Source organism: Anopheles funestus, chromosome 2RL (genome assembly GCF_943734845.2).
Source record: "Anopheles funestus chromosome 2RL, idAnoFuneDA-416_04, whole genome shotgun sequence".
Taxonomy (NCBI): Eukaryota; Metazoa; Arthropoda; class Insecta; order Diptera; family Culicidae; genus Anopheles; species Anopheles funestus.
Window position 1 is genome coordinate 3640213 of NC_064598.1, and position 23687 is coordinate 3663899.

The following is a 23687-nucleotide window of genomic DNA, read 5'->3' on the forward strand; positions in this document are numbered from 1 at the left end:
CTTGCATGAAGGTTTTGTTGTTTGTTTTTTTTCTAACGGGGAAATATTCATATCACATCACAAATGTTTGTACAATACACCGGAAATACAAGGTATTATGGAATAAAAAGTATATATTAGTGTGTTGTATCTGTTGTGATATGCTGTTTTACGTTGATAGTACAATATTGTACCTGCCAGTTTGAATTTCGATCAATAAAGCTTTGCTCTCTTATGTCAATCTTCTTCTTCGCTCATTCCTTTGCATCTTTTCGTGTTTGAAAACGTCACGTAGCACTACATGAACCAACCCGTCGCAGTACGTCTGCTGATCGCTTCCCGTCACCAGTGGTGTCTGTGAAAAGAGATTTTACAGCAAACAAGCAGCAATAATGGCGGAGAATAGAGCGAGTGGGAAAAAAATCACCATTAACGTGAAAACACCAAAAGATAGGAAATCGGTCGAGATTGACGATGATGCAGAAATCAAAGATGTAAGTGCAGTGATATCTAGTTCGTTGTAAACGCGAATGCGAACGTGCGGATGATGGCGGGCGTGTGTTTTCTGGCAACCGACGGCAAACTACCAGCGTCCGTGTGTGATGATGGTGTGGCGTTAAGTGATTCGAGAATTTTCTCGTGCGCCGAAAATCATGGTTGCGGTGGCTACTGCTTCTGCTATTCCGGATGTAGCATTTTCCGGCCCATTTCTAGCTTTATCGATGGTGCAATGGAAAAGGGTCGTAAAGGCATAGCTAGACACTTTCGGATCGAGCAGAGAGTGACTTGGAAAAATCGAACAAAAACATGACACATGGATGTCATTGTGTGCGTGGGCTTCGTTCGCTGGAACGGGCTATTGCATACGATTACCCACACGCATGAACATACTGCATGCATGTAGCATACTGGAATATGAAGGTTGGAAATGTTGGAATGTGTTTATCACCTTCAGCTTCAGCATTGCTTAATTGAATATAATCCACAACGAACAGGGGGAAACATTTGGCTGTTGAGAGTTGTTTTCGTGCAGCAGGGGGATGATGCAATTTGAAAATGATTTTTTCTTTCACGTTCTCTTGCAGCTTAAACTCATAGTAGCGGAAAAGTTCGAGACGAACCCAGAACTGGTGTGTTTGATTTTTGCCGGAAAGATCATGAAGGACACCGACACGCTCAAGACACACAATATCAAGGAAGGGTTAACGGTGTATCTGGTGATTAAGGCAGCACCTCGTGCAGAATCGGAAAGTTCACGGCGAGCCCCGGCTGACGTGTCCCAGACGCCGTTCGGCCTGAATCAGCTCGGTGGTCTCGCCGGGCTCGGTGCGCTTGGTGGGAGTCAAACCAACTTCATGGATTTGCAGTCGCGCATGCAGCACGAGCTGCTGGACAACCCGGACCTGATGCGCACCGTGCTGGATAACCCGCTCGTCCAGCAGATGATGAACAGTCCGGACACGATGCGCCAGATACTGACCTCGAATCCACAGATGCAGGAGCTGATGCAGCGCAACCCGGAAATATCGCACATGCTGAACAACCCGGAACTGTTGCGACAAACCATGGAGCTAGCGCGCAACCCGTCGATGCTGCAGGAGCTGATGCGCTCGCATGATCGTGCCATTTCCAACCTAGAGAGCGTCCCAGGCGGGTACAGTGCTCTACAGCGAATCTATCGCGACATACAGGAACCGATGATGAACGCTACCTTCCGCAATCCGTACTCCGGTACGTCCGAATCCGGCAGCACAAGCGGCGGTGGCGGTAATCCGCAGCAGGGCACCGAAAACAGAAGCCCCCTGCCCAATCCCTGGAGTAGCGCTGGCAGTGGAACCGCCGGAAGTGGCGGAAATCGCGGCACGGCCGGCACTGCCGGTGCTGCAACGGATGCTGCCGGAACGCCCCTCGGTTTGCTCAATACACCGGCCATGCAGAGTTTGATACAGCAGATTAGTGAAAACCCGTCCGTTATGTCGAACATGCTGAACTCACCGGCCACCCGTAGCATGATGGAAGCGTTGAACGCCGATCCGGCGATGGCCGCACATTTGATGAGCCAAAATCCGCTGCTGGCCAACAATCCGGGCCTGCAGGAGCAGCTGCGCACGATGATGCCACAGATGCTGCGGCAGATGCAGAATCCCGAGGTGCAACAGATGGTCACCAATCCGCAGGCATTGAACGCGATCCTGCAAATCCAGCAGGGCATGGAGCAGTTGCGTTCGGCCGCACCGGGCTTGATGACTTCGATGGGCATTCCACCAATGCCGGGCGCACCGCCATCGACCGCCACCGGCACCGGAGCGGGTGCCACCAACACGAACAGTGCAACGACCGCAACGGGGGCTTCCGCCGCAGCCCAGCCACCAAATAATGACGGCCTGTTTTCGGAGTTTATGGCCCGCATGATCAACGGGATGGCGTCCGGTACGTCCGATACGAACATTCCACCGGAAGAACGGTACCGGTCCCAGCTGGAGCAGCTGACGGCGATGGGATTCGTCAATCGGGAAGCTAACCTGCAGGCCCTGATTGCTTCGTTCGGTGACATTAATGCCGCCGTCGAGCGATTGCTAGCGCTTGGGCAACTGTCGCTCAGCTAACAATGTGCGCCACTAGAATTAAACTTGGTGAGCGAAACTGGAATTCGAACCTAACTCTGGAGTATATTTGTTCGATTAGCACATCGTTTTTTTTTTATCTGTTGGGTAAGGGAAAGATCCTTCTTCGGAGGAACGAATGATGAACGCGCGGAAATGGATTTGTGGATGAACGTGGCCGCCTATTCACGGCGATATGTCACGGATTTGGGTGCGAATGGGAAGTAAACTATATACATTCTATCGAAAGCAACATTTTGCAATATGGGCGGGCGCGCGCCAGTAGCAGCATTTTCAATTTCATCTTTGGTTTTTTCGCCTTTTCTGCTACACCACCCTGGTAAAGGATATATACTTTCAACGTGTTCGAATGAGCCAATAATTAATTAACACACAAAGACAAGTGGGAGGGAAAACAACAAGAACTAGACATTCTCTACATTGTAATAGTACACGCTTCAGTTGTCACATAAATGGTTTATCGGAAGGATCGGGACGCTTGGCGCCATGCGTTCCTTACACTGTTTAATCATCTGTACGGGGATGATGATGTCACTGGGAAGAAAAGGGAGAATTCGTTTTGCGCAAGAAACCGTTCGATAAGGATGAAACACACTTGGATATATGCTTTGTGACAATGCTCATAAGAGCAGAGAGATAAATGAAATGGGGAAAAATGAACGTAAAAATAATATTTTTACCGCTTTCTTTAACACACACATACACATGCAAGCACACATCTTTCGTTAGTAAAATTCTGATCAAACGGATCCCCACTAGTATCCAAAATACCGTGAAATAATTCTAGAAAGTGAAAACATTTGCCGCCACTAGTACCACCACAACACACTTTCTGTACTTGTCGTTATTGAATGTGAAACATGCAAAAGATTTAAAAGAAGCAACAAAAAAAACAACACACTTAGAGAACAAACCTGTCCAGATATTTCGGCATGATGATGTGACACAATATTACACTTTTTATCTTGCTCTGACTCTTGAAACACAAATAGAAAATTCAATAAAGCAAAGTTGAAGCCAGCAAAGAGAAACAATGAAGAAAAAAACAGATATACCAACAGATTGCTGCATGGTTTTGGTAATTGGTAGATTGCGATTTCAAAAAGCTGCGATGTCTAATTTTTCCCATCCCCATACCAGCGTCGATGGATAGATATACCTATAAATATATGAATATATACATACTTTACTAGTATATTCAATAAACAGTTAAACCAAGTCTATGGGATGCATAGTTTTTTTACTTTATACATGTATCTTGCACAAAAAGGGAGAAAAGAATATGAAATGAGATACTATCCTCTAAATTCGAGTGTAATATACAACACACTGTAGTACGAGCCTATTGGAGGGCTCCTTCTTCTTATCAACGTAACAATATAGATAAAATACTTAGTATTATTTTACTAATCGTGCAGACTTCTCTTATCATTCAAAATTCTAGAGATTACTTTTGCTCGCCTAGTCTGCTAGATGTCGGTGAATGTTTGAAGAGCACTGTGTAACGCATAACGGCGTTGCGCGTTACTCCGTCACTACATGCTTAGCAATTGTCGCGTTTGCGTTTGCGGACAAAAGTAGTTCAATTTTCCAAAATAATTTTGCAATTCTGGCGCGATTTCAATGTTGTTTAACTTTCCTAGCGAGAATATAATCTTTCCCCAAAAATTTCATAAAAGTAAGCTAAGGCTGTAATAGCCTTAGGAATATTTTTTTATTTTTTTATGATTTTTAATTCTTTTTTGTATTTAAAGCATTATTTGAGTGAAAAGAAATTAATTTCAACCAATTTGCATCAAAATAAATCAATTTTTAAAATTTTGCTAAATTTCTCAAAAAAAACCAAGGCTAACCCCTTAGGCAATTTTCGGGTTTTCAGAATTTTTTTTATTTTTTTCTTATTTTTTATGCTTTCTTCTATTTAAAGCATTATTTGAGTGAAAAGAAACTTATTCCAACCAATTCGCATCAAAATAAATCAATTTTTAAAATTTTGGTAAATTTCCCCAAAAAAAACCAAGGCTAACCCCTTAAGAAATTTTAAAGATTTTAGAATTTTTTTATTTTTTTCTTATTTTTTATGCTTTCTTCTATTTAAAGCGTTGTTTGAGTGAAGAGAAACTTATTCCAACCAATTTGCATTTTTCTTTTCGCAATTTTTTTATATGATGTTTCGCACAAAATTTGTGAATCGCGTTCGCAAACGCGACAATTGCTACGCGTTTAGTGATGCGGTACATATTTGAATTGCATGAAAAATGTCAAAGCGAGTTGTAGTTTACGAAGAGAAAATAAATATGTAAACAAAGAGTTCTAAATTGTACAATTTGTATTGTACAATTCGTCGTGATCCAGCCCTCATAAAAATGACCTCGTCAGAATCCGCCCAGCGACCGGATCCGTTCGAAGGAATGGACATTGCGGACACCGACTTTTTGATGGACGTCGAGGGCCGCAGCTGCTGTCCTAGTTGTGGCAAATCACGCAAGTTTTTCTGCTACACATGCTACCTTCCGGTCGGGGAAATTGAATCCCGCGTGCCTCGTCTTACTCTGCCGGTGAAAATTGACGTGATAAAGCATAGGAATGAGATCGATGGCAAAAGTACTGCTGTTCATGCGGCCATTCTGGCACCAGACGATGTTAAAATCTACACCTATCCAAACATCCCCGACTATCGGACAGAGGAGGGTGTTGTGTTGATATTCCCCACTCCGACTGCACTTACAGTGGCCAGTTTATTTAGCGGCGAAACGTACCAGATGAAGGAAAACTATGGCCTTCCAAAGGGATATCATATGGGTACGTTGTTGCGCTTTCGATTAAACGACATCGTGGACACGCACCATCAGGCAAACTGCTCCAGCGCAATCGAATGTAGTACCAGCAGCTTCCCTGTGAAACGAGCCGTCTTCATTGATAGTACATGGAGCCAGTGCCGTGGGATATACAAGGACGAGCGGCTCTCTTGTTTGCGTACCGTTGTGATACAGAACAGGATTTCCCAGTTCTGGCGCCATCAGCGCAATAGCCCACGCTGGTTTCTTGCGACGGTCGAAGCGATTCATCAGTTTGTGCTCGAGGTGCACGTTGCTGCTTGGGGTCTGGACAGCCGATACCATGGACTGGACCACATTCATCTGAAGATGGATCAAATTCCGAAGGATCGCATTTTTCATCCGAGCGAAGTGAATCCGAATGAGGTCCAACCGTACAACGGACAGTACGATAACATATTGTTCTTCTTTCGTCATATGTACAACCTCATACACAAGCATTATGATCACGAACAGCTAAAAGCGTACAAACGGCCACTGTACTAGTGAAAAACATTAAAACACTACTCACACACGCCTTTCCTACAAACAAGGGAATGTCAGCCCATAGTATGTGCAGTTGTTTTTTTATTAGTATCTTAACCGTTCAGAACCACTACATCCGAAACACTAGTTTTTCTTTTTCTTCTTTGTTTCATCCGATGAGCTTTGCGTTGTTTGAGGATCAGGACGAGCCTTTTGCCAGTTCAGGGGTTTCTTACGATAAATGGGCCACGGCGGAATGGTGAGCTAGGCATGGAATGGTATATAAATTCATGTTGAAAAACATTCCATAAAGTCGATGTAATGTTGCGCAAGTAATGCTACTTACAATGGAAGCCAGTAAAACTCCGGCAATGAGAATGTAAACCGTTTGAGAAAACTGCTGGATGATGTAGCCCCACACTAGACCTACGGTGCCGAACAGCGTAATGATAATACGGGAAAGCTTCTCGGCCCTTCCTTGACCCTCAAAGTCCTGCAATGTAATAGCTGCCTGGTAGTACGAATGTGCTCATAATTGTAAGACGAGAATATTTACCATATGTGTAGCGATATTAAACATTTTTAACTTTAGCGGCTCACAAATTAAAGTGCCAAGTGTACATCAACAAAACAACACGTCAGAAACCTTCGCCAAAGTGACAATCGTAGTTTGTTTCTCGGAAATGTCATTTTCTTTTAATCGATCCAGGCTAGCTCATTATCAATTGTACGACATTTGTGGAAATGTAAAATCTGCAAAAATAAACAATGTTTTTGCAGAAATTAAAATTAAATATATTTTAAAAACACTTATCACTGCACAATTGATGCGAATCAACGCTAATGATAACAAGTTTTCCTAAATATTATGCACCTCATTTGGTGTGTTCAATTGTCAAACCGTACGCCGGTTCCGGTGGCATGCAGCAATGTACTAACCGTGCGTTTTGTACCATCTCTCCACACACGATATAAAGCAACTGCCGTTGGGTGATAAAAAGAAAACAAAAACATCCCATCTGCCGCAACGGTTGCATCCGTGCACTGCACTGGTTGTGTCTTCACATTTTTTCGTTGCACTTTGTACATTGCATTCTTCTGTTTCTCGGTTTCCACAAGCTTCACTATCGTTTAGTGCCATTAGCTTTGCGTGTTTACTCTAATTTATAGTTAAGTGTGTCCGCGCATTTGTGATTTGAACGTGTTTTCGTTTCCCGTTTCGTGTGCAATTTTCTTTTCGCATTTGCAAGTGTAAAGTTAAATAATGTCAAAACCGAACGTTCTAGTCCTTGGAGGTAATTTACGCTAGAGTAATGGAATGTTTGCCGTTTTTGTCGGTTCGGTAACCGGAAGAAAGATGGGGCTGGAAAAATCTCGTTGCGCAACAATCTTTCCCTGGCCCCGTTCATAATTAAGTTAATGTCACATAATTGCCACTCATGATCGATATTCTGCGCATCGCACATTCGCAAGAACGTGTGCCATCAGCCGCAGCAGTAAGCCGGTTGTGGTGTGCTGCAGCCAAAGCCGGTTCTGAAGCGATAATCACGGTTCAATGCCACTTTGGGGGCAGTGGCTGAGATCAATCACCGATAGGGTTGAAGCTGCGTTTCATGGCTGCACGTTACGCTACAAAGGAGATGCTTTTCTTTTTCATGTTTTGCAGGGTGCGGATTTATTGGGCGCCATCTAGTTGATCATCTCGTCACTCATGATTTAGCGGGCCGGATTAAGGTGGTGGATAAGACACCGCCACTAATGGCCTGGCTCAACAGCAGACACACGCAAGCGTTCGCTAATGAGCGGGTAGAATTTGTGAGCGCCAATCTAATAAATCCTGCATCGTGCCAAAATGCGTTCCGAGTGGAGGGCGAACAAATCGATGGGTGCTGGGATTATGTGATAAACTGTGCGGCCGAAACGAAACCCGGCCAAACGGACCCCGTGTACCAGGAAGGTATACTGAAACTAAGCTTAAACTGTGCAACAGAGGCTGTGAAGCATAAAGCTAAGCGTTACGTGGAGCTTAGCACCGGAAGCATGTGCTCCGACGAGAAGGTACCGCAAAAGGAAGACTGTCCCGTCGAACCGTGGACGATGGTGGGCAAGTATAAGGCGAAGGTAGAACAGGAACTGACCGCCATAAAGGATTTGCCCTATACCATACTGAGATTGCCGATCTGCTATGGAGTTGGCGATCGAAAAGGATTGAGTACGTGTTTTGGACGATCGATACCCTTCGAAGGCAAGCCAGAATAATGCTCAGTGTTACCGATTCTTTGTTTTAGCACCTCGCCTCATTATAGCGGGAATTTACAAACATCTCGACGAAACGATGAAGCTGCTCTGGACCGGAACGATGAAGATGAACGTAGTGCACGTCGATGACGTGTGCGGTAGCATTTGGGAGCTGTTGCAATCCGATGGCACAGTGCGCGAAACGATCAACGTGTGCGATGATAGCAATGCCACCCAGGCGATGATCAGCGAGCTGCTTGCCGACATGTTTGGCATCAAGATCGATTATTGGGGCGTCACTATGTCGAACATGACGAGGCTCGACATGGCGGGTGCTATCGAGGAAATCAACGATCGACACCTGGGGCCGTGGGCCGAGCTGTGCCAGCGCGACGGTGTGCAGAATACGCCGCTCACACCGTACATGGACCAGGAGCTGCTGCTGCACAAGCATTTGCATTTGTGCAATGAAAAACTTAAATCGTACGGGTACAAGCTGCGTCGTCCACAGATAACGCGGGAATTGTTAGAGGAAATAGTGCAGGATTTCATCGAGATGAATCACTTTCCACGTACTTTGCTTGCGTAAGCGTATGAGTTTGTGCAGAAGATTGCTCATACACACTCGTAGGAACGTTTCGTTCCAACAAGCGTATAGATAGTGTATTCACATATACGTATTATTCTTATCTATTCTACATCTATAAGTACGATCTCGCGCTCCGAATAACTCCGTACGACAACGAACGAAGCAGCAGTAAGGGAAGAATCTGCTAATCAGGAGGGAGACACGACCGTAACTTATTATTTTACACCTATTGGGGTGCTGAAATTAATGTCTTTCCACTTAACGCCTAGCGTATGCTTTTGATGAAGACAGATCAGTTGTCATTTGTACTTCGGGCTTCGTGATCTCCTCCCGAACCGTAGTAAAGCAGAAACCTACTTTGTCCTTTATCAACATCATTCCAAGTCGGTGCGATCGAGTATGATGATTAGTTTAACTAAACAGACGAACGAGCAAAGTTGCTCCAATTTATTAGACTTGTGCAAAACATTTAACAGTGTTGTATACCCACACAGTGCGTATTATTATCGGAATGTGAAAGGAACCATGTGCCTAAACGAAAATTTTATGATAAAAACAAATCCGTGCATCGTGGCGTCAATATGCAGAAGTAAATAAACTATATAAACATGCATTCTTACAGGTAGAAACTATAAACAATTTCGGAACCATTTTAAGGCGAAAGAAATTAACGTCGTAACGTCGGATGGAATGCATCTTGAACGTCTTTCAGATATAGGTCTGGCTGTTTTATTCGTAGAGCACATTGGTTAGAGATAAATTTGCCGCCGCCATTGACGTTAGCTTCATTTCCTCCTTCGGTATATGATTTCGATTATTCGATTATGTTTAGTGCGAATATTTGCGAAAATGACACTGATGAATGAAGAATTCAATTCAAAAGATGCGCCATTTAGGATCGATTTACAAGACCTGGTGTGTGTGTGTGTGGGGGGTGGGGGTTGTTTTAATCTTTGTTTTTGGAGAGAGATTCGTGGTGTTTCGTGTCAAGACCGATCACCGTTGAAAACGACACTTATATGTAAGTTAAACTGTTATAACACCACCATCCCAGTTAGCGATGATGATGTTAAATGGCATCAAGGTTCTCTTCATTCCTCCCTATTGGGGTGGGAGAGTATTGGGACAAGCCCGTGCAAGTTTCAGTTGCCGACCAGATAAAACCGTCCGTGCCATCATAATAATAGTGTTAGAAACGTGTTGTTTAAATGTGCAGATAATTCATTTTATCGCATCACGATACGGTTTGTGGTTTGGTTTTAGTAGGTATATGCTTACGGCACAACACACCCTCTCTCTCTATCTTTGCAAGTAAATTTACTCCTAACCTAAGAATCTGATCCAACGGGAAAATATGGCCCTTTACGAACAAAAGCACCGTTTTTACTTGTACATCTGATACACGTGTAATTCGCGGTTGTGATTTTGTTAGTTTGAAAAGGAAGGCATATTGCCAAAAATAAGCTAGAACGGCCCCAACACATCCCTGCTGCTTATCTGTGAACTATGAAACACGTAATCGGCGCTGGGTTTTCATTATTAAACGCTATTCAAAAGGAAAAACAAACGAAGAGCCTTTTTTGCCACGATCGTCTGTTGTGTAGAAGTATGAATACTTTACCGCGTAGATAAACATCGTATGTTAAGAACTATGTTAACAAACTTGCAATTCAGTTTTAAGTGTTGTTGATTCACATATGCATAAGTACGATTTGCTTTCTTCTTCTATTTTGTTTGTTGTTATGTGCTTCTAACTGAAAACGCTTCCGTAAAAAGTTACAATGTTTCGAAACATGCACTTGCTTTCAAAAAAAAACATGTTAACAGCAGTCTGCAATACGTTTTCCTTAAACGCTCTAAATCGTTTGCAACGTATCGCAAATTGGTTTGTCTTTTTTTTGTCAAACAATGTGCTTCGTGTTGTGTGGCTAATGATTGCATATTTTCATCAATTTTCAATACTTCAAAAAGCATGTTTTTAATATTCGACTATGTGAATGTGAATGGGTGTATTTTTTCCATCTCTCGATAATTTAATGCTGTGTATCTTTATATTTGCCATAGCCTCAGTTTTGCACACCGCAACAATGCATCTTACGAGTGTTAATAATTCCTTCTTTCTTTTGGTTTAAACATTAGATTAACGGTCGAAGTTTGTTGCTTAAATTATCAATGCCATTTTTTTTTCAATTAAATATTCTTACTGGCCTATCCATGCGCGTGTTGTTTTCTGCTTTTGTTTGTTTTTGTTATCATGAATTACTATTCACACTTTACGCTCTTACTCACTGCTAAGAGTAAAGGAAACATAAGAAAACAAAACGTACACAATAGAGTGAATTTGGGAAGCGAAATGAAAAGAAGTCCTTCCATAATGAACAGGAGAGGTGAGGTAAAACAAATGCCGTCTGTTATATTTATATGGCCAATGGAAGGTTACTGCATTGAGGATCTTTCATTAGAGCTGTATGTGACTTGCTGCAAATTACACACTAATCCTTTTTCCATCGCATAGATCGCACATTTTATTTTGTATATCATTATTACTTAACTACATTGGTCTAGATAATACGATAAGTGTAATGATTGAAACAAAAAACAAAACTATACAACGTAATGCTAAGCATATATTCATCGTTTCTTGTGGTTTTAAAAACGGTTAATAACGAAGTTTCACAGACTAATGCACAAAGAGACATATCAACAACAATGTGTAAATATATAGGTGTAAAGCATTATGTTGCCTCTTTCTTAAACAATTACGAACAAAGGAAATTAAAAACAGAAAACAGAATCATTGTTCCTGGACGACGAATAGAACTGGTATAGGAAGATTGTAGTAAAAACGAAACAAAACACTGGATAGCTTACAAAACACAACATCACCACCTCGATCCTACCTATTCTGACGATTCTGGCATCCGACGTGCTATGAATATGCTCTCGTTTTTCCTCGCATTTAATTAACCACGCAACACAGCGGGATGATGTGAGCGTTTCTAAATATGAATTTTTAGCGATTTAGTGCGTGTGTCTGCGTTTTGCTGGTGGATGGATAAAAAAACCCATAAGGTAAATTGGTGTAGAAATTACCCAACTAGTAATCCCACACACGATTCTCATCGTCATTCGCAACGATACGATACGGGGTAAGGATGTAATGGTGCAGATAATTGCAATAGTTTTAGACGAAGCTTGCAGGACGACGACGACGACGACGACGACGCCGTGTTGCCTCTTGTTTTTCCCAGTGTGGTTGGGTAAGAGATACGAGTTTCATTAGTGCCGTGCTCGACTGGTACAGACCACTTCTAAAATGGAGGCAGGCCTTGCACGTGCGCGCTCCTGAGCCCGTTGGTGGAAGAGGTTAGGCGGAAACGGGGTGCTTTAAACATCCACGACCATCTTTTTGTGAATATCCGTATTGCCCACGACCGAACAGAACTCGTCGAACGAAATCTTGCCATCCTCATCCTTGTCGGCGAACACGATCGTCTTGTCCACGATCTGCTGCAGCTGCGTATCCTTTAGGTTGTTACCGACCATCATTTTTAACACCTGGTCCGCGTGGCAGTGGCAAACGAGTTGCGAGAGGGAGAGGGTAGTGTAGAAACATGAAAGGAAACATGATTTTTGTTTAAAAAAAACAAAAACAAAAGCAATACTACACATTCCTCCGATTCTACAGTCGCACACTCGCGGGTTATACGATGGTATGCATGTATTCAAGGTAGCCCGGAACGATGAATGATTATTTTTAGCATTGATTCAACGTCCTCAGCTCTACCCTCGTAGCAGTGGGACCGCCACGTACGAGCTACTACTTTTGGACGATACGCTACGAGCGAATTATATCGTTTCACCACAAAAAAACGCCGTACGTTAGGGTGCGCTTACCTGAAACAGTTCCCCGTTCGAGATGTATCCATCGTTATCCATGTCGTATATTCGGAAGGCAAATTTTAGCTTCGATAGTTTGTCACCTTTCACGCTGAATTGCGACACGCCTTGGATGAACTCCTTGAAATCGACCTCACCATTACCGTCCGCATCGAAGATGTCGATCACGCGCTGCACCAACGGATTCTGCTGCAGTTCAGGCAGGGACATAAACTCATCAATGCTCAGGGCGCCCGAATTGTCGAGATCGAGCTTCTTAAATCGTTTACCCAACCGACGGATTTCATCCGCGTCAACTGGAAATAGTCAGGGGAAAAGCAACACGTTAGAATTATCATGTGATGCGAAGATGACAAAACCGTCTTCTCCCTCTATCTCTCTCGTCTCTCGTACGGGTGCGAGATGTTACTTGACCCATCGGTTAATTAGACGCTCTATTAGCACTAGTCAAATCGGCTAGCAGAACACAAAACGGAAGATCCTCTTCGTTCGCTGGATAAATGGAAACTGAGATTGATCCTATATCCAGTTCAATCGGTAAGCATATGAGCGACCGAGTTAGCATGGACTTTGCTGCCGTTCCCATGGTAGCGCGTCCCAATGAAGCGTTTCTTCGCTAGTGGGGCGGCCCACGCGACATTCGCGAAGACGGGTGACAAATATCTGGCAGATGTAAATAATACGCCGAATGCAAAGCAACAAAAACATTTGTGTGCCGCGGCACCGCGGCAATGATCGTGCGGGATTGTGTTGTTCAGATAAAATTGGCAAGACATGCGCCATGCCATCGGCAAGTGGGAGCCGATTAGTGTTACTAAAAGTACAAAGAGAGAAGCGCATTTATTAAATGTGATTTGTGTATTATCGCAACGCATCCTGTAGCGACTCTGTTTTCTTTTAGCTAAACACATAATACCAGCTAAATTTAAATATTACTGGCTAGTTAGTGGTGTTTATCAAAATATGTAAATTAGGAAAAAATGTCTTCAATATTTACTTAGCTTAGCGTTAGTGATAGCTTTAGGATGCGCTTGTCGAATTCGGAAACTAAAATCATTCCTGCACCCTAGGATCGATGCGCCTCACTATTAGCGTCTTTCGCAAGGAGGAAAATCGATAAACTCTTGCTTGGTTCGAGAATAGCCGTATGCTGCTGCTAATGCTGCAGGCATATAGCACACACGGTCATGCACAAAATTACACCAGAAGAGAACAAGAGAGAGAGAGATAGGGAGAGAGCGAAAGAGCGCGCGCGTTTGTACACTACGGATATTTTGTGGCCTACTACCGCACGCCGATCAAATCAGTGATACGCGTGTGTTTTTCTTTCTTCACACGTTTAGGTGTAGAATAATTGTTCTTATGGCAAATGTACAATGCATGAAATAATCGTTCGCGGAAAGCGCCCATTCACAGCACACTTACAGTTCGAGCAGAGCTCCATCGGTAGCGAGGTTTCATTTCCCTGTAAATAAAAAGAGCATCATGTTTGCATTAGAATTATTCTATCTGCCACAAATCTAAATACGTTCAATCGTAGATAACCGTGCAAGCAAAGAGGGCGCCATAGCAACTTTCGATCTAGGGCGAGACGATCTGGGCAAAAGCTAAGGGATGAAATTTTCAATACTCCCCACAGACACTGCACCAAGTTTTGCTGTTTGCCTTTCCGGAACACGGTTAATCTTCTTTGCAGATATCGTACGGCACTCCTATGCTCTATGCATTGGCTCGTTTCCATTAATACATTAATTACGGCACGCAAAATTGCACGGATACCGCCGAAACATGAAAAGAGGTACCTACCATTTTTTGATCTGTTGCTTTGTACTAATGCTTCACCAAAAGACGCTGCTCAGTGCGTGTGGCCTACGACTACGTTTCCTCGGTTGTTCGTGCACGTACTGTAACGCGTCCTGATTACAGGTTGCCAAATCGGGGCCACAAATTCGCCAAAACACAGAAACCACACACGGCCTACGCTAATTGCACGGGATTTTTGCGTGAGCTTCGAAGAAGATTCGCTACGAACGAAAACGACGACGGACTGCTTAACACGCACACACGCGCAATACGTTCGACGTTGAGCAGTACAATGCATACACAGCCACACACCCCCAGCGATGACGGGAAGGTTCGTTACACGCACACAGCTTTACCGTATACGGGCAGCATAACCCAGTGGACAAAAATTTCGAGCAGATGCTTTGTCAGTTCAATTCGAGTACTTTCGACGTTAAATCATGCAGTATCGACACCGATTGGGGAAAATTTGAAAGGCCAACGCCTGTAGGTTGAATCGCAAGCATTCGATATTGTAGAGAATAATAGATGTTACTCAAATAAAATGCAAACAAACAGAAAGAGAGAGTAAAAAGAAAAGAAAATTATTGTGTGTAAAAGTAAAAAACAATGTCCTCTTTTACTGCAATAGAACACAGAAACAATAACAAGCCGATTTCTGTTATCAGATTAGACATTTTCAGAATTTCAGGTCAGAAGTTGTTTTACATAAGTAGACTAAAAAATGAAGAATTAAGTAGCTTTCAAGCACCGGGACTAAACGTATCTTTTCGTTTGACTATTCAGGGCAGGTCGTACGGAAATCCGGCCTTTACATTCCCAACGGGTTGAGATCCATTTGGGAAGTTTAAGTCCGTATTTCTCAGTTCTTTGTCTATATTTCAGTATGTTCTTGATAGCTAGAAACGACTTAAAGAGTCTCGTCTTAATACAATTGTTAGCGAAGGAAGTTCTAAACAGATCAATGGTTAGTCTGCCTTTAAGGCGGATTATCGCAATGAAACGTAATCAAATGTTTTATGGAACTACTTCTTCAATAAAATATATGAAGAATCTGATGCATTTTTTCAAAATTGCCTCAAAATATACTCACGAGTACTGTCGTTCGCCAATCAATTGTAATGGCCTGTCTTATGGACTATATTAAGTTATTGTTATCGTACAACACATACCACTTTTCACAAGGGTTAAAATCAAATAAAAGGACATCGCCTAGACGTGCCTCTAATCGGCTTTTATCAACTATACATTTATTTATCTTTGTTTTGTTAATTCCATCACGAAAAAATATGCACTCTGCCGTACGGTACCTGTTGACTTTGTTCCATCAGTTTACCGTCACGTTTTCCGGAACGTTTGACTCTAATCGTCAAATTCAACTATTGATGCGAAATACACAAAACTCCAAAAAACGATTATCAAAACAATTTTTTTAATGATTTATTTTTACCTTTTTACCCCATCGGAAAATCTGATTAGAATGGATGACAAACAACCGACAAAGGACGAACAACGTTGATAGAAGTTAGCGGATTAAATATCCTTATCCTGGGCTCACAGCTCACGGTGCTTATCGCGTAACAATTTTCACACTTTTCTCCGTGCTTTTGCCTATTAAATGGAACCTTTTCTCATTTTCAATACCATTACAACATAATCTTTTCTACTAGCTTGCATCACACGGGATGCAACAAAAAATATGTCTGCCTTGCATTGCACTTCCCTCAGTAGGCGTGGTTGCTGGGACGATCGATAATTCGTACGATTGGACAGTATGGGCTCAAATTTTCCCCTGTGCCAGATCCGGAAGCTGGGTTGTAAATGAAACTATCTGTCCTACATTAAATTGTGATTTGAACTAATCAATAAAATAAACTAATCTTTATCCTATTAGCTACTCGTGATACCGATAACCAAACGTTAGGTGTCGACACGTGCCAGGGATTGGCGTGTGGCCGGAAGCATCATTTGAAATTAATTGGATGGTTGACGGAAGGAAGGAAGTGCACCCTTTTTGCACAACATTGGTGGGCATGGATCCGGTTCGTCCAAGCTACGCACGAAGCAAGAAGTCAAGTAGGGTGTGGCGAAATCTCTTATCTACACCAGACCAGATTCTCGGTTTTACTCATCACTTCGCTTCATATTTGTCACTTGAACGCAAAACGATGTGATAAACACGTGGCAGCGGCCGCCAAGTGAATTTCGGGGTGTAATGAATTTAAATAGGAGGTTTTCACACAAATAAAAGGCGACGGCGATGACGACCTGGCAGGCGACTGCTCATGTGATATCGATGGGAAAATGGATTAGTGAACAAAGTCGTGGTGGGTTTTAATGTTTTCTTATTTTTTTCATCGAGTAAGTTTCTATATTTCGTTTGATGATACAGCAGACATGTAGTTGAAATGTTCGCCGTTATATTATTTTTTTATACTCAAAACTTTAAATAAATTCAGTAATGACCGTGAACTCAATACAAATTTTTACCCTGAAGCTTAATAAAAATAAGTCTAGTAAGTCATAAGCGACCGGGATGAAGACCTTAGAGGCCGCTACCGAAAATCGAACCTTCATGAAGTTATGTGAAAGCTGTAATTATCGGCCATAGTTGTACCAGAAAACAAAAAAGTGAATAATGATCCCTCTGTGTCAGGACAGTAGTGAAGGCGCTTTAGTGACGATATGGTAGACCGCTTCAAGTAGCGTAGTCGAGAACAACGATGTCTAAATTAATTTGCCGATTGAGCTGTTAAAGGTAATTCTTCTTCTTGGCGTATGGACCTCTAAGGTCATGCCGGCCATTTTTGGCTTACTAGACTTATTTTACCACATAGCTGGATAGTCAGTCCTTGCTACGGAGGGACGATCCGGATGGGATTTGAACCCGGTCCTGCCGTGTGGACCTGCGAAGTTTACCAAATCTACCACCGGGACGCCCCGGTTAAAGGTAATTAGAATAACAGATAACCAGCCACTATTGTAGACTAAAATGAGAAATTAAAATGGATTGCGTCGGTGTTAGGGACCAATTCGAATCATCTAAGCCAGGGGCCTCCAAACTTTTTATCCACAGCTGAGGGCCAATCTCGATACCTCTCGGGAGGCCCTCGTATTTTGCAGCCCCCTGATCTAAGCAGCCGGAATTAAAGATCAATGGGAATTAATGTGAAACTTTAGATATCAAATTGTTGTAACTACATCAATCCGTTAAAGACACACTTCGACGTAGATTTGAGATTTAATTACATGGAATAAACATGCGGCCACTTGTTACAAGCTAGAAGTGAAAATCAGTGAAAGGTTCGAATGATAGGAAACGCTATATTTGACATTGATTAGTTGATGACTAACTGGCGGACATGTATCTGGGATGTTAATAATATTTCGTGCAACCACGTCGAATTTTTCTACAATAGGATACCGTAATGCATGATTGTGTTGCTGTAAATACGAACATAATCCCCTCTGTAGCTGCTCCATTTATTTTGGTTTTTCCAGTCCCTTTTCGGTAGTTCGTTCCTGCGTGATCCCATCGCCACCATTCAAGCACTCGCGGCTGTGTCCTTCACCCGCGTGCGAAACCAACTGGCCATGGTGCGTCAGTTCGCGCTTAATTTCGCTCTCCATCATGGTAGGTATCGAACCACACGGTTGCGAAAGTGCCATCAGATCCGTTTTGATGTGCAAACCGGACCGGAAGTGTAACGCGTTGCCCATCGTTTTGCGGCGGCTTTTGGCACTGGTGCTCGATGTGTTACCAGAGCCGGGTGGTTTGGGTAACTTGCTCACAGGACACAGTTTGCTGACCAGTTTTATTTTCTCAATCTCCACATACTGTGGTTCTGCCTTCGATTCGAGTCTGCTGGTACGACCTCCAGTGCTGGTGGACTTAGCAAACGATTTGGGTGATACGATCATTAACAGATTGTTCCCATTTTCACGATAGTTGCCCGTGAAATGGTTCTCGTTATTAGAATGCTGAACTAGATGATTTGGGGCTTGTGCAGTTTGAATCAGCTGCTGAAGTTGCTGCTGCGAGCTTCGCTGCTTCAGTGGAGTGCGATCGTTAGCTTCCTGTTTCTTCTGCCACTCGAGCACATTCGTCAGCAAACGTATGTACCGAATGGCCATTCGAAGAATTTCGTTTTTGGACAGCTTCTTGTCCGGCGGATGGGTCGGGACCAACTTACGCAGCTCGGCAAACGCACCCGACACGTTCTGCTGGCGCCATCGTTCTCTGGTGTTGGTAAACATTTTTCGGACGACGGCACCGGTCCCATTCAATCCAGTCCCTCCAATACCTAGCTTTGTGCCGGCTAGATTGAGTACCGGCATTACTGGCACCAGTGATCCACAACTGTCGTGAGCCTGGCTGCCAGCCTCTTCTTCGCCACTGCGAACATGGCCTGATAGTAAGAAACGGGAAACAAGTTTAATTGCACAATCCTTGTCCACAACAATCACAGGCCAGCAGAACGAATCACTAACCAGAGTTTTTCAAATCTAACTCTTCCAGTCCGTCACTTTCGTTGGACGAAAAGTCGGACATATCCTCATCGGACAGATCCTGCATGGGACTGCGGCTAAAACACGCTTCTGGTCGATTTTGCACTTCACCACAGTCACCGTGTCGCAGTGTTTCGGCCATGTCTTTGACCGCTGCAAACTGCACCGTTGTTACTAGGGCCGATGCCATAAGGCTGGCATTGGCGTTTTCGAATGTGGTCAACAGTCCTTTGGCCGATGCACCGAGCTTGGACATATCGATATCACTGCTGGCGTTACTTTCCATTGCACTGATATACTTATTACAACACTATAATTCCTTTTTGCAGCACAATCTTCGGTTTATCCGTGGAAAACCTATGTCCCTTACAGCTTCCCGAGCGTGACTGCAGAGTTTAAACTTTCATTGCGTTCAAATTAAAACGTTAGGCAAAGTGTGCTTGTTGCGCATGCTCGAAAAGCATCCTTTTGCTCCTCCTCCTTTAGAGGAGGGGCGTACAATTTCGGAATGCTTGTACAGTAGTGTGATAAAGGTGTGAACCACGTGAAAAGATTCACAGCAATAATTATCTCCTTGTTATAGATTACAATCATCAAATCCTTAAAGTTATTTATCTTTTCAGTAGAGAATCACATTTATTATTTTATTCTTATCCCACCAGCAGGAGTATATTATTAGGTCTGCTACAAGTCTTTGGAGGCCCTGGCTAGCGTTCCTTGTTGGATATTCAGCTGTAGGATTTTGATGTTTACTACGTACCGGTATTGTTTTACGAAGAGCTGGTTTTCTATACGAAACGTACTAATATTGGATTAACGTAACACAAATCAGATAGTAAACTAAATAAAACTAAAACAATATACAGTTTGATCATCAGTTTGATACAGCAAGAAACAGTTTGATGGTAACCAAAGCGATTGTACATCGAAATCAATAGTGGAACAATGATTTAGACATGGATTTATGAAAAATATTGACTATCATTTTGTTATAAAGACTTTAAATAGACGTCAACAGTGGTTATCTGCAGTTGTGTTTAAATTGTTGCTTGGGAATTGTATTTTATTATTGCATCTCTTTCTATTCGTTGCTCCATCTCTTTTCGGTTACTTCTGCGGTTTGACACTGGAGAATAAAACGTAAACAATTGATTTTTTTTATTTAATGTTTTTATATTATAAAACTTGATCGCGACCTATTTCTTATAATAGTCCTTAACTGAAAATGTGTTCTCGTATTTCATATTTTTTACAAAAAAAAATCTAATTGATGCAATTTTGTTCAAAAAGAAAACAGTTCGTTCGCAGAGGTCAAATTTGACAGCTGATTTTTTTCTTGAACGCAGTGTCGCGGTCTGGCCCGTACGGTTTGCTACTTTTTCAGCTGCAGTTTCGGTTCCTTCCAGTCCACCTACAGAAATCTTTCACATTCATTATGATAGATGTTAAGCAAAACATTACTGATAAAAACTACGACAAGGTGTTGGAAACGTTAAACTCGTTGAATATAAGGTAATGTAATCGAATTGGGCCGCAGAACATAATGTTCTTTAGAGCAAAACGTGGTTGGAAAATTCGTATATTTTTTACGTTATTTTTGTTACCTTTTCAGCGATACCGATGCAGAAACGTTCCGACAAGAAGTGTCTATTTTGATAGAAAGTTTTTACGTGTGCCATGATTCGGAGGAGGAACCCGCGAATCGCATTGCCATCAAGTGCTTAAACTTACTGAAACGAGCTTGCGCCCGAGGAGAATCGTTTCAAAATGCCATCGTAGCTCGTGTGGAATTCCTGGAACGTGTTCGGGATATATTGGAGAACGAACAGGGCACTATACCTGAAAATGTCCGATCCAATTGTCTTCAGCTGTTGGCCAATCTCTGCGTACAGAACATGTGCAACCAGGAACGAATCATTACGTTTATGAATACGTTTTTGCTCAAAAATGTATCATCCAACGGAGGGTACTCAAACGCTTCGGCAATGATTTTGTACAACGGCTTCCTCTATAAGGCAGTGAGCTTAAATTTGCACGACATTTTGAATCGGCTGCTAGAAAACATTGAAGCCAACCGTTTGGCACAAACAAATGTGCCGGAATTTGTATGCATATTCTTGGAGTACCTTATCGTCGAAAGCAACGAGATGGTGGAGGTGTTGGAGAAGATCGATGTCAGCAAAAAGCTGCTGCTTTACCGCTACCTCATCGAGTACATAAGGCAAGAGGACCGGCGCATTCATCCGATCCACCCGGATGTGTTCAAACATTTGCTGGCCGAGTTTAAGAAGAAATCGGACATGATACTCAAAACCGATAACGTGCAGCTCGATGCCCAGGACACAGAGGAAGCGTTTACGCTGCTAGTTTTAATCGCTGATGCGTCGTGTGTGGAACCGTATGGATCGTTTCTACGCCACGACGGGGGGCTATTTTTAAATCTCGGATGTAAGCAAGAGCACACTTCATGCTGCGAGCGTATGGTTCATGCAACAGTTAATTCCACCTTTAATTGTCTCTGTTTTGTAGGCCTTTTGCGACAAATGCAGCTGCTCGGCAAGTCCGATATGAAGAACATGTTCACACCGGTGCAGAAAATAGAAGAAATTTTGAAAATTAAGCAAGGCGACAGTAACCTGGACATCGAGACCCAGATTTCTTACTCTTTGCGATCAGCGGTCGTAAAAGCGTTAGCAAATTTGGCATACAAATCAAAGAAAAATCAAAAGCTAGCCCGTGAGATGAACATTATAGAAGCGATTTTGGAATGCACTAATCTGGACGCTCGCAATCCGCGTAAGAACTTCGCCGTAAAAGTTGTACCTTATTGCATCCATACTAATACTTTCTTTCTACAGTCATTAAGGAATGGAGCATTCTGGCGATCCACAACCTGTGTGACGATAATGTAGAAAATCAGCAATTCATAGCGGGATTGAAGAAGCTGGCAGATGCAGAAAACTCGCTTATCACGGAGTACAAATCAGGAACGATTCGAATCACCGATGGAAGACCATCAAACAGTGGTGATGCAAAAGGCGGTTCTACGTAGAGTTATTTTTGGATCATTTATTTGCTATCTTCTTTGACTAAGACCGAGGGAAAAGTTTGGTAGGAAACTGTTCGTAAAAAAGTTGAGCGTTTGGCTTACTGATAGGCTTTGGCGATGATCTGGAAAAGAGAAACATACATCCATGTACGATACGTACATTCGTTAACCATCAATCAATAAAATTGACCAGTGTTACTAACTACTTACACTGCTTCTGGAATGGTTGACAGCGTCACGTTGACTACATCCGAGGAAATTTCGGTCGGACGGATAGATCCGAAGAAATCCGTTATAGGAACCTTGAAGGGATCTTTCGGATAAAGGTCCTTCCTGACGCCTACCGTTGAAATGCACGCACGCTTGGGGCAAACAGACAGCTAGGAAGATAACAACAACAGTACTGAAGCAAACAAAACAACAAACTTGGACCGGTTTTGAATGTAGAACTTACGAAATCTCCCATAGTTTTCTTGCTGTTCCATTCAACCCGCTCCAGAAACTCGAGCGCATTGTACGTGTAGCGATCTATAATGTACACCCCGATGGCAGGATCGATATGGTGGGAGAGTGAATCTTCACCCACTAAGCTGCTGGCCACTGCGAGTATGTTCGGTGAGTAAAACTTTTCATACATGGACGCGGCCTGGCATGTGTCGATCATGAAGAACAGCTCATTATAGCGTTGCTTCTGCCACATCTGCTCAATCGCATCGGCCAGCTCTTGGTTGGTGATCTCTTCCGAGTCCTGAAACTTGAGAAATCCGTCGCCACCGTGACCGGTCAAGTATATCAGCACGTTGCTACCCGAATCTGAAAGCAATCGCTTGGAGCGAGCGGTCCCGTTTTCATTACGACCAGTGAGTAACCGTACGAAATTCTCCACCGTCACCTCGTAGCCACGGTAGTCAACCTCAACGTCCGAACCGTACACGTTGATGTGTTGTTTGGCATTGTTGAACACCGTGGCCGGTCGTGGATTGCGCGCATTACATGCCATATCATCCGCAACCATGAGCAGTATTTGACTGTCCGGAATGCCTAACCGTTTCACCGAACGGTACACGGACAGGACATTCGCTATATGCCGATAGTTGAACCAGAACCGGGACGTGTCCACCAGCACAGCCCAGTTGTTGGTGTGCGAGCTGCTTGTTACAAACTTTGCGGGTAACTGAAATGAAATGGAACTAGATAAAGCAATGCTCATTTAGCCACTTGTTCGTTATTGGTGTACTTCAATTTCATTGGTAGAAGCGAGCACAACACCACACATTAATAAAATAACTTGTAAAAGCGACATTTTCTTTCCTTTTAAAATCCACCTTTTTGACCGGGTGGGGATCAAAACAACAACACAGATTTAACGAAAACGTCAAATGCGTGCGTAATCTTAACGAAACTCTTATTGGGGGTTGCTGCACGCGTTTCACGAATAGAAAAAAATGTATTTTTTACCTATTCCATTGTTTAGTTTTATATCACTTCTATTTCAAACGTTCAAACTTTTGCTAACTTTTTGCAAGTGATGTTAAACGGTGAAATAATCCTTGCAAAAATAAAAAAAACTGCTTTGTTTGGTGGGAAGTTAACGACAGAATCCAATGAACGACACCTGTGTGTGAGTGAGGCAAGTGTGAAAATCGTGCGGTCTCGTTTACGTGGATATGTTTCAAGATTGGGAAAAGAGACAG

The 23687-nt window shown here is 42.9% G+C and overlaps 8 protein-coding genes across 9 annotated transcripts; 4 read left to right on the top strand and 4 right to left on the bottom strand.

Annotated features, from left to right (window-relative positions):
- Positions 1-259: 259 nt before the first annotated feature.
- Positions 260-3826, top strand: LOC125774791 (ubiquilin-1). Its single transcript, XM_049445025.1, has 2 exons — positions 260-473; positions 1065-3826. Exons 1-2 carry the CDS (start codon positions 372-374, stop codon positions 2583-2585), a joined length of 1623 nt encoding a protein of 540 aa, XP_049300982.1. The 5' UTR covers positions 260-371; the 3' UTR covers positions 2586-3826.
- A 1032-nt stretch (positions 3827-4858) lies between these two features.
- Positions 4859-5992, top strand: LOC125774804 (tRNA-uridine aminocarboxypropyltransferase 1). Its single transcript, XM_049445041.1, has one exon. It carries the CDS (start codon positions 4970-4972, stop codon positions 5924-5926), a length of 957 nt encoding a protein of 318 aa, XP_049300998.1. The 5' UTR covers positions 4859-4969; the 3' UTR covers positions 5927-5992.
- LOC125774815 (signal peptidase complex subunit 1) lies at positions 5988-6609 on the bottom strand. Its single transcript, XM_049445059.1, has 3 exons — positions 6462-6609; positions 6252-6398; positions 5988-6169 (listed from the first exon to the last, which is right to left on the bottom strand). The coding sequence occupies exons 1-3, from the start codon at positions 6483-6485 to the stop codon at positions 6050-6052; spliced, it is 291 nt and encodes a 96-aa protein (XP_049301016.1). The 5' UTR covers positions 6486-6609; the 3' UTR covers positions 5988-6049.
- Positions 6610-6887: 278 nt separating this feature from the next.
- Positions 6888-9371, top strand: LOC125774802 (uncharacterized). The gene is made up of 3 exons (XM_049445039.1): positions 6888-7200; positions 7572-8117; positions 8194-9371. Exons 1-3 carry the CDS (start codon positions 7170-7172, stop codon positions 8730-8732), a joined length of 1116 nt encoding a protein of 371 aa, XP_049300996.1. The 5' UTR covers positions 6888-7169; the 3' UTR covers positions 8733-9371.
- Positions 9372-9418: 47 nt separating this feature from the next.
- On the bottom strand, positions 9419-14749 carry LOC125774810 (calcineurin subunit B type 2). Of its 2 annotated transcripts, XM_049445049.1 has the most exons (4): positions 14439-14749; positions 14058-14097; positions 12630-12928; positions 9419-12290 (listed from the first exon to the last, which is right to left on the bottom strand). In XM_049445049.1, the coding sequence occupies exons 1-4, from the start codon at positions 14439-14441 to the stop codon at positions 12120-12122; spliced, it is 513 nt and encodes a 170-aa protein (XP_049301006.1). In that variant the 5' UTR covers positions 14442-14749; the 3' UTR covers positions 9419-12119. The 2 variants fall into 2 exon arrangements, with proteins under 2 accessions (XP_049301006.1, XP_049301007.1); XM_049445050.1 differs by lacking the exons at positions 14058-14097; positions 14439-14749 and adding an exon at positions 13026-13525.
- A 1929-nt stretch (positions 14750-16678) lies between these two features.
- Positions 16679-19543, bottom strand: LOC125774795 (uncharacterized). Its single transcript, XM_049445029.1, has 2 exons — positions 18927-19543; positions 16679-18844 (listed from the first exon to the last, which is right to left on the bottom strand). The coding sequence occupies exons 1-2, from the start codon at positions 19228-19230 to the stop codon at positions 17919-17921; spliced, it is 1230 nt and encodes a 409-aa protein (XP_049300986.1). The 5' UTR covers positions 19231-19543; the 3' UTR covers positions 16679-17918.
- Positions 19544-20185: 642 nt separating this feature from the next.
- On the top strand, positions 20186-22198 carry LOC125774794 (ataxin-10). The gene is made up of 4 exons (XM_049445028.1): positions 20186-20456; positions 20557-21392; positions 21474-21740; positions 21803-22198. The coding sequence occupies exons 1-4, from the start codon at positions 20380-20382 to the stop codon at positions 21994-21996; spliced, it is 1374 nt and encodes a 457-aa protein (XP_049300985.1). The 5' UTR covers positions 20186-20379; the 3' UTR covers positions 21997-22198.
- On the bottom strand, positions 21994-23365 carry LOC125774803 (putative GPI-anchor transamidase). Its single transcript, XM_049445040.1, has 4 exons — positions 23231-23365; positions 22448-23167; positions 22204-22373; positions 21994-22115 (listed from the first exon to the last, which is right to left on the bottom strand). The coding sequence occupies exons 1-4, from the start codon at positions 23294-23296 to the stop codon at positions 22034-22036; spliced, it is 1038 nt and encodes a 345-aa protein (XP_049300997.1). The 5' UTR covers positions 23297-23365; the 3' UTR covers positions 21994-22033.
- Between the last annotated feature and the right edge of the window lie 322 nt (positions 23366-23687).

Excerpts from the sequence above, each read along its gene's own strand:
- LOC125774794 (XM_049445028.1), top strand. The coding sequence starts at position 20,380 with ATGATAGATGTTAAGCAAAACATTACTGATAAAAACTACGACAAGGTG. Across the intron at positions 20,457-20,556 it reads TTAAACTCGTTGAATATAAG|CGATACCGATGCAGAAACGT; the intron begins GTAATGTAATCG and ends TTACCTTTTCAG. Across the intron at positions 21,741-21,802 it reads TCTGGACGCTCGCAATCCGC|TCATTAAGGAATGGAGCATT; the intron begins GTAAGAACTTCG and ends TTCTTTCTACAG.
- LOC125774810 (XM_049445049.1), bottom strand. Across the intron at positions 12,929-14,057 it reads GATGGAGCTCTGCTCGAACT|TTGACGCGGATGAAATCCGT; the intron begins GTAAGTGTGCTG and ends GACTATTTCCAG. Across the intron at positions 12,291-12,629 it reads CGAACGGGGAACTGTTTCAG|GTGTTAAAAATGATGGTCGG; the intron begins GTAAGCGCACCC and ends CACGCGGACCAG.
- LOC125774803 (XM_049445040.1), bottom strand. The coding sequence starts at position 23,296 with ATGTCGCTTTTACAAGTTATTTTATTAATGTGTGGTGTTGTGCTCGCT. Across the intron at positions 22,374-22,447 it reads AGAAAACTATGGGAGATTTC|CTGTCTGTTTGCCCCAAGCG; the intron begins GTAAGTTCTACA and ends TTATCTTCCTAG. Across the intron at positions 22,116-22,203 it reads TCAACCATTCCAGAAGCAGT|ATCATCGCCAAAGCCTATCA; the intron begins GTAAGTAGTTAG and ends TCTCTTTTCCAG.
- LOC125774815 (XM_049445059.1), bottom strand. The coding sequence starts at position 6,485 with ATGTTTAATATCGCTACACATATG. Across the intron at positions 6,399-6,461 it reads TTAATATCGCTACACATATG|GACTTTGAGGGTCAAGGAAG; the intron begins GTAAATATTCTC and ends ATTACATTGCAG. Across the intron at positions 6,170-6,251 it reads GAGTTTTACTGGCTTCCATT|CTCACCATTCCGCCGTGGCC; the intron begins GTAAGTAGCATT and ends TTCCATGCCTAG.
- LOC125774791 (XM_049445025.1), top strand. The coding sequence starts at position 372 with ATGGCGGAGAATAGAGCGAGTGGGAAAAAAATCACCATTAACGTGAAA. Across the intron at positions 474-1,064 it reads ATGATGCAGAAATCAAAGAT|CTTAAACTCATAGTAGCGGA; the intron begins GTAAGTGCAGTG and ends GTTCTCTTGCAG.
- LOC125774795 (XM_049445029.1), bottom strand. The coding sequence starts at position 19,230 with ATGGAAAGTAACGCCAGCAGTGATATCGATATGTCCAAGCTCGGTGCA. Across the intron at positions 18,845-18,926 it reads GTTAGATTTGAAAAACTCTG|GCCATGTTCGCAGTGGCGAA; the intron begins GTTAGTGATTCG and ends TCTTACTATCAG.
- LOC125774804 (XM_049445041.1), top strand. The coding sequence starts at position 4,970 with ATGACCTCGTCAGAATCCGCCCAGCGACCGGATCCGTTCGAAGGAATG.
- LOC125774802 (XM_049445039.1), top strand. The coding sequence starts at position 7,170 with ATGTCAAAACCGAACGTTCTAGTCCTTGGAG. Across the intron at positions 7,201-7,571 it reads GAACGTTCTAGTCCTTGGAG|GGTGCGGATTTATTGGGCGC; the intron begins GTAATTTACGCT and ends CATGTTTTGCAG. Across the intron at positions 8,118-8,193 it reads TGGCGATCGAAAAGGATTGA|CACCTCGCCTCATTATAGCG; the intron begins GTACGTGTTTTG and ends TCTTTGTTTTAG.